This window comes from Zea mays, chromosome 4, assembly GCF_902167145.1.
Source record: "Zea mays cultivar B73 chromosome 4, Zm-B73-REFERENCE-NAM-5.0, whole genome shotgun sequence".
In the NCBI taxonomy this organism is placed as follows: domain Eukaryota; kingdom Viridiplantae; phylum Streptophyta; class Magnoliopsida; order Poales; family Poaceae; genus Zea; species Zea mays.
Genome location: NC_050099.1, coordinates 185,188,662 through 185,196,983, shown reverse-complemented (window position 1 = coordinate 185,196,983; position 8,322 = coordinate 185,188,662). Strand labels below are relative to the sequence as shown.

At 50.7% G+C, this 8,322-nt stretch overlaps 1 protein-coding gene across 1 annotated transcript; it reads right to left on the bottom strand.

The window, feature by feature from the left end:
* Window positions 1–901: 901 nt before the first annotated feature.
* On the bottom strand, window positions 902–2,271 carry LOC103654240 (Protein EXORDIUM). Its single transcript, XM_008681069.4, has one exon. The coding sequence runs from the start codon at window positions 2,081–2,083 to the stop codon at window positions 1,106–1,108; it is 978 nt and encodes a 325-aa protein (XP_008679291.1). The 5' UTR covers window positions 2,084–2,271; the 3' UTR covers window positions 902–1,105.
* Between the last annotated feature and the right edge of the window lie 6,051 nt (window positions 2,272–8,322).

The window sequence follows — 8,322 nt, the reverse complement described above, 5'->3', positions numbered from 1 at the left end:
CTGTGTCGGGCCAGCCCGTTAGCCGTCAATCCATTTAATTAAATCAGCGTAAAATGTTAAAAAACAGTGCAGGAGGTGGGGTTCAAACTCATGCCCTAATGGAAGAAGGGCGGGAGACACTTGGTGAAACTGTCTAACCAGTAGAACATCAGGCTAATATGTTTTTAATATTGAATTTAAATTGTATATAGGTATATACGTTTTTTTGTAAAATAAAAAAATAATCATGTCGAACCGGGCCAGCACTACGGGTCGAGGCTACAGCCCAAGCACGGCACGACGTTCTTGGCTCTTGCAAGCATTAGGTCGTTTCTGAGACCATATTGGCGCAATGGACTATATGGTGCTTGAGGTTGCTGAATTGGATGGAGCAGCAATGATTTGTCACACTAACAACAAAATAAAAGGTTATTTGTTGGTTTTAAACGTTAGTAATTGCTACGAAGTAGCATAATTTATATGGAGCACATCCAGTTTTTATTGATGCCTGACTTTAGCAATCACTCCATATTTTGATCTATCTTTTTTATAAGTTTGACTTCATGGGACTTATTTTAGAAACTTGATCTCACAAACTTTTTCTTATTTGGTCTCTGTATGATGAAATTATGTCATTTTATAATCTCTGCTCATTCAGTCAATCGTTGTGAACTCTCTTCTAATCGTGTTGTACCAAGACATATTTGCATGGAGTAAACAATAACATCAGTTAGCCAAATCAAAAAATATATTATACAGAGAGCGAAGACAAATCTTGATTTTTTTATGGATAGTTTACGTGAGTATTGTTGTAAGCCGTCGCAATGCACGGGCAACCGACTAGTATTATTTTAAAGTCTAGATATAGAGTGAGATGAGTGCGGATAGACTAAATCAACTATCGTTGACAAATCATAACTTAGAAACCAAAAGGTTAGCTAATATTTAGACGCATGATTTTAAAGTTTTTTTCAGGCCAGATTGCTCCCTCATGCACCACACACATATGTTTTTTTTATATTGTATTATGATGCAGATATCAACACTAACCACAGTACACTCCTTATCAAACTCATACTATATACACAGCGTTACTACACAGTTGACAGGACTGTTTCCTTGGGCGTTAAACCAAAGTCGAACACGTAGAGGTTGCAGGGTCGAACAGAGCGGGAAGCAGGTACTTCCTCCCGTTGGCACCATTGGCATTGTAGCTCGCCCCCGTGGTGCCGTCCACCGCCAGGTTGCCTGCGAAACCGGGGTAGGCGCCGCTGCCGTAGACCCCCGTGCAGGCGGTGGCGGCCTCTAGCGGCGCGTCCTTGTCGCCCTGGTAGAACCCGTCGCGGAACGGGTTGGTGACCGCGCCGGCGACCATGCTGGCGATGTTGACCACCATGCCATCCATGCCGACGTCGCCGCTCGGCGGCACGAGCGCCGGCGCCTGGGGCCCGTACAGCGGCTGGTGGAACGGCCACGCGCACTGCCCGGGGCACTGCGTTTCGGCGTTGCCGACCCAGACGTAGGCGGCCCCGGCCCCGGCGTCGGAGCCGTGCAGGCCGCAGCGGCTCGTGCAGAACCCGTCCACGGCCACGTCCTGCGCGGTGAGCACCAGCGCGACCCCGCCCTTCGCCGCCGGCCCGGCCCGCGCCGCCAGCTGCGGGAGCTGGGACAGCGCGAGGCGCTTCCCCAGCGAGCACCCTTCGTCGGCGGCCTGCCCCACGAGCGCCACCTGCGCGCTGCCGCCGCCGCCGCTCCGCGCCTTGGACAGGTACAGCTGGTCGATGGTGCCCCACCACTGCGACACGGACGGGGACGGCGGCGAGGCGGTGGTGGTGAGCGACTGGAGGAAGTCGGTGACCACGGCCTTCTGCGCCGGCGCGAAGCGGCCGTACCAGAGGATGGTCACCGGGATGCGGCCCTGCAGCACGGCGCCGTTGTGGTACGTGAGGAGCGCGCTGGCCGGCGGCTTGTACAGCTCCAGCAGGCTCCTGGCGCCCGCGGAGGGACGTGCCTTGCTCAGGAACAGCACGGACACCAGCACAAGCGCGACGTGGCTCGCGTTCTGCCAGCCGCGGAAGCTTCTGTGACTGTGAGGCGGTGCCATTTCTCAGTTTAATTTCTCAGGGAGGAAGTGGCGAGTTGCTGGTAGAGGTGAATCGAGTGAGAGTGCAGGAGTGGTTTATGACTATGAGTATGAGCGTTGTTTGTGCTCTGCGAAGAGCGACGAGGTCGACAATTTATAGGCCCGAGATCCTCGTGTGACGGTAGTTTCGTGAAGCCTTCCCTTGGAGCTGCTATCTCTCGTGCTGACTCGGTGGGAGACATCTGGATGCGTTTGGACCCGAGGGCGACGCCGATTGCAGCCACCCACCTTGCGTGCATGCAAGCAGCAACCAACTATTTTCTTAGGCTATCTACACTGGTTTCTCCTAAAGTTTCCCCTATATCAATTTTTTTGTCACATTATTAATATTTCATCCCCTGCTTTTCAATCTCTCGCAGCGGTTCCCTCTAAATACTTCTCTTATACCCCACTACAACTATAAAATATCATTTACTACACCTATTTTTCATCTATTATCAATTTTTATTCTACTAACAATTAATTCAACAGTACAAGCACAGTGTTTAGAGGGCTTGCCACAGCTCTCACATCTAGCGGAGCACTGTTCTCAGCGCTACCACTGTTGCTTGTAGGGGAAGGTTTAGGGGTGTCTGCTGCACCCATCTCGTTACCCTAAACGTACACAGTGCAAGGGGAGGGGGAAGGACACGGTATGCGCTGTGGACAGCCTTAGGCTGTGCGTAATGCAGCCCCCTCGGCATCCCCTCTCTTTGCATGGGGGCTATAGGGGGCACTCCACGGCCGCAGCGGTGCCTCTACAGCGCCCCCTACGCGCCGGTCCCCTTCTCTCTCCCCCGGATCTAGCGTATCACTGTTCATCACCCTAAACACTGTGTTGTGGGTCTACGAGTAACTGTTAGTAGATAAAAAATTGATAGTTGATATAGAAAATGATATTTTATAGTTGTAGTGGGGATATAGGGGAGTATTTAGGGGGAATCGCTGCGGGAGATAAAAAAATAAGGGGAAAAGTGATATAGGGGAAAAAATTTAGGGGTGCGATCCTAGACCTCGACCGGCACGGAGGAAGAGCGCAATAAAAATTTCGCGTACAACGACACGGGCGCTGCTCACGTGGCATCCAGAGCGCTAGCTATATCCCCCGGCCTGAATGGATGAGACGAATTGAGGTTGAGGGCCTATTTCTCTTGGTCCTAAAAGTTGACACTGACCATTCTCGAATCTCGAGCCAGCTGTTCACGGCTCGTCCATGCTGTAAACACAGGATCCAAGGCCCGCAGACGGCGGTGTCTCGTCCCCTTCCTTCTCCTCCCCATGGCTATCCGTCCGGCCCGGTCGATCCCTTGACAACCCAACAGCCTACTGCTGCTACCAGTAGTACTCCTAGCATTAGCACTGACAGTCAGAGGCCAACCATTTCTTTAATCAACATGCCTGAGTGCATGACGCTGCGGGCGCCCGAACCAGTCGTCGTCGATCACGTTCGAGCTGGCGCCGACGACCGAGGCGATAAGGCCGTCCGGAGGACAGCTACAGCTACAGGGGGAGGGGGGACACGCGCGAGACACGGAGCAGCCGGGTTCACGAGTGCCCTAGGAGCATCTCCTGCAAGATGACAGAAGCTAGCCGTCCGTGTGCGTGCCAGAGAGTCGACTCGCGCTTGTGTATCATCACATCACATCGCTCTACGCGCGTCATTACGCGTACGTACCATCACTTTGTTCGACAAGCACCAACGACCTGGTGATTTGGTATGAGTGCACGCGTTAGGTATGTGGTGTACTGATGTACGTAACCCCAGGATTCATGATAGAATTAATTACTCAAGTTACTGGAGAACTGCTGGATCGGAGGCTAATTACTCTCTGCTGAGGAGGCTGATTACCTGACGCCGCTAACTGCAGTGGTACGTGTGTTTGCAGTGGTACTTCGTCTCTTCAGTATCCTGACGGTATATTCTGGAGAGCGGGAAAAGCAGTAGTTGTCACTTCTTGTTTTTTTTTGATCATAATCGGGGGGGGGAAGGTTCCCCACCTTGATTCCATTTCATTTCACATTCCCGTTTAGCCCAAAAGGCTAGATGGTACAGAATTGTTTACATAGCCGGATATATCCGGTCGGGAGAGCAACATGGAAAAGAGTTGATTACAATCTAGCATTTGAGAACACCATATTCCAGGCTTCTTTTACTCCGGATTCTTTAGAGCTATGCCTGTGACTCCAACTGGCAGCTTCGGCGCAAATTAGCTGGAGAGTTTGGTTGAGGGTGGCTGCCTCTTGCCTGAAAACAAAACCATTTCTGCGTTTCCACAACTGCCAGCAACATAGGATGACAAAGGAGCTGAACTCATTTTGCGGGAGGTTTGAGGGCCGTTCAATCTGGTGCAAATTTTGCACAGTCATGTCATTGGGTATGTGAAAGCCAATCGCAAGCCAGAAGGTCTTGGCAAAGTGGCAGCGGAGAACAATGTGATCAGCAGTTTCGCGTTCCTGGCCACACACATCGCAAGTGTCCTCATCCACAATTTTTTTCAGCAGCAGATTTTCTTTGGACTGAATTTTCCCCTGGGTGAGTAGCCAAGCGAAGAATTGGGCTCTCGGTGGCGCTTTATTGCTCCAAATGAAGGCTGCAGCAGGGTTCGTCACTCTATCTTGCTTTTTGAGGAAATCATAGAGCTTGGATGTTTGGAATTTTCCACTCTGAGAGACAAACGAACAGACGCGAGTGTCTTGCTGTTGACTGAGGGCAGAATCATTGATGATGTCCTGGACTTGATGGAGTTCCATCTGTGCCTGATCTGAAAGTCTAGGGACTAGAGATAGTCCATTTGTGACAATGTCGTGGACACTTGATTGCTTGGCCAAACAGTGAGAGTAGAGCGCTGGTAGGCGTGTTGCCAGATCATCTTCCCCACACCAAGCGTCATGCCAGAAGTTTGTGTTATGGCCATTTCCGACTACGGAAGTAGTGATGGCCTGGTAGATGGGTAGCACCGCGCGCAGGTTGTTCCAGTGCATCCCGTGCACATCACCCTCCAAGGTAGCCACGTTGCAGTTTGCTCTTGCCCAAGCCGCCCAAGAGGAGTTAGGAGCTGAATGAAACCTATGAATTAGCTTGACAAGGAGGCATCTGTTGTGCAGTCTGAGGTCTTTGATTCCAAGTCCCCCCACTACCTTTGGGGTGCAAACTTTTTCCCATGCAACCAGGCAGCACGCTCCAGAGGCTTTGTCCTCCCCAGTCCACAGAAAGGAACGTCGCCTGCGATCAATTTGTGCGACAACTCCCAATGGAAGAGAGATTGCAGACATGATATAAATGAGGTGGCTGTCCAAAACAGAGTTGACCAGGACAGCTCTTCCCATGGGCGTTAGGAGGGAGGCTTGCCAACCTGCTAGATATTTGTCAGTTTTTGCAATCTGGGGTGTGAATGCTGATAGGTGTAGTTTCGTGCTGGACAGAGGTAGGCCTAGATAAGTCTGTGGGAAACCTTCAAGTTTGCATCCAAGAATATTAAGCATGTCTGAGAGTTGGGTGTTGTCCACGTTTATGGGCACTGCAGTACTTTTATGGAAGTTGATCTTTAGCCCTGTAGCCTCTGAGAAAGCATCAAGAACTGATTTTAGAGCTGTGATGTCTGCAATGTTGGCACGCAGGAGAATAAGGGTATCATCCGCATACTGTAAGACTGGGCAGGGGCTATCACCCACAAGCGGATGGTGGATAGAGGAGTTGCATTGGATCAAGCTCTGCAGAACGTCAGCAACCAGGAGAAAAAGGTACGGCGAGAGGGGATCTCCTTGTCTTAGTCCTCGCTTGCAGGTGAACCACGGGCCAGGCACACCATTTAGCAGAACGGCGTTCTTAGAAGTGCATAGCAGTTGTAGAATCCATTGTTGCCATGTTTGGTTGAACCCTCTAGCTTTCAGCACTGTAAGTAGCCCATCCCAATTCACAGTATCAAAGGCTTTTGCAAAATCCAGCTTAATGATCATAGTTGGAGTTCTCCTCTTGTGGCAGCACTGAGTCAGTTCCATTGCATAGATGAAGTTTTCAGTGATTGAGCGCCCACGAATAAATCCTGTTTGGTCCAAGTGGATCAGATTGTGGATTTCTTGTTGAAGTCTGGTGGTCAGGATCTTTGTAATTATCTTGATACTGCAGTTCTGAAGACTGATCGGCCTAAAAGAGTCAACAGACGTACACCCCTGTTTCTTGTGCAAGAGCACCATGTATGCTCTGTTAATTCTTTCAAGATCCACATTCCCATGATGAAAGGCACCCAGCAGATCCATCACTTGTAACTTAACTGTGTTCCATGCACTATAGTAGAAACAGGGGCCAAAGCCATCTGGCCCAGGGGCACTCATCTTGTTCATCGAGCGAACGGTCGTTGCTGCTTCCAGCTCAGTGAAGGGAGCAGTTAGAGAATCTGAGGCGCATGGATGACCAGCATAGAGCTCATGGACATCAAAAGACCAAGTGGAGCTGCCAGACTCTCCCATAATGTTGGCGAAGTAGTTTGTGAGGGCTGCAATTTTTGTCTCATGGCTATACAGTTCCTGCTCCTGTACAGTTATTTTGCTGATATGATTCATCCTTAGCCTCTGTGTAGCGTGGGCATGGTGGAATGCCGTGTTGGCGTCTCCCTCACGGATAGCCCGTTGCTTCCCACGCTGCTTCCACTATGCAGCCATTTCCTTGATGTGTTGTTGTAGCCTGTTCCGACAGAGCTCCCGAACCTGCATTTCAGCATCTGACAACCATCTCTCTTCCTCAAGGAAGTCAAACATTAGGATTATGAATTTGCAATTTGGCAGAATCTGAGGGGGCGCCCTGTTACGCCTGGCCCAAACCTTTACCGCAGATCTGGTGCTCTTGAGGCAGCTAGCAAGGCGTCCGGCAGCGACCGTAGAACCGGAGAGGCAACGCCAGGCCGGGAGGATGGAAGGGAGGAAGCCTGGTTTCTTGAGCCAGGCATTTTCGAATCTGAAGGAGTTGGACTTTGGGACTGTGGTGGACATGGTTGCGATGATGGGTTTGTGATCAGAAGTGATTCTGACAGATGAGGTTAGTAGGGCTGAGGGGAAGACATTGTTGAAGGTTGCATTTGTGAAGGCACGGTCGAGTCTGGCAAGGATAGGTGAGCGACGTTTATTTGACCAGGTGTAGAGACAGTCTAACAGAGGAAGTTCAGCAAGACTAAGGTTGTGGATCACGTCATTAAACTGATTGCAGAGGAGCTGGTTCACAGTGCCAGTGTTCTTATCTTTGGCATCGCGGATGAGGTTAAAATCCCCAACAATGAGCCAAGGCCCAGAGATGCTGGCACCAATTTCCAGCAGGATGTCAAGGAAGGCTGGGGTGTCTCTGTGGTCGGATGGGGCGTAGACGTTTGTGATGTGGATGTCAGAGTTCGAAGCGAGCAGACGGAGATGCACAGTTAGAGCGTGATGATGAACAGCATAGGAGGTGAGATGGAGGACGTCGGGGTTCCAGGCAGTAATTACCCCACCTCGCGTCCCAGCAGCAGGGATGTGCATGAATTTGACAGCAAGGCGTGTGGGGAGGAAAGAGTGTGCTTTAAAAGTTGTGATATCGTGGAGTTTGGATTCCTGGATGCAAGCTACATTTGGGGCAATAGACGCAATGGATTCACGAACAAGATTACATTTTTCCGAGTCGCCAAGACCACGAACATTCCACGACATTACAACGAGATTCTTGAGATTACACATAGGGGGGACTAACAAACACCATGAACACAAGGCTAGAGAGGGAATAGAGGTGGACCAGACCATAGACTAGACTGATGAGAACAGAACTAGATAGAGCAGAATAAGTAACTAGGACACAGACCCAAGATAGCCACGGGGTGCAGACCGACCAGCTCACTGCACCTTGAACACCACAGCTGTTGTTCATCATTCTTTGGCGAGCGGCACCACGCCAACAGTATTGGCAGTAGAACATCCCAGGCCTGCTGCACGGACTAGTTTGCGCAGCGCAGGGATCGGGATCGGCGCAATGGATCGACTGAGCAGCCCTTTTTTCTGAACTTCCTGTTTAACAGCAGCAGAGCAACCGTGGAGTGATTCCTTCAATTCTTTGAGTCTAGTAGCCTTCATTGAAGCATGGGCAAAATTGCCGTCTTCTTTCGCAGCAAGCCTGGAGCTCTTGCGGCGGATGGTGGTGATAACACTGGCACGGGGTGGACGACCAATGCGCACCAAACGGGGGGCAGAGGAGGCTATAGGCG

Excerpts from the sequence above, each read along its gene's own strand:
- LOC103654240 (XM_008681069.4), bottom strand. The coding sequence starts at position 2,083 with ATGGCACCGCCTCACAGTCACAGAAGCTTCCGCGGCTGGCAGAACGCG.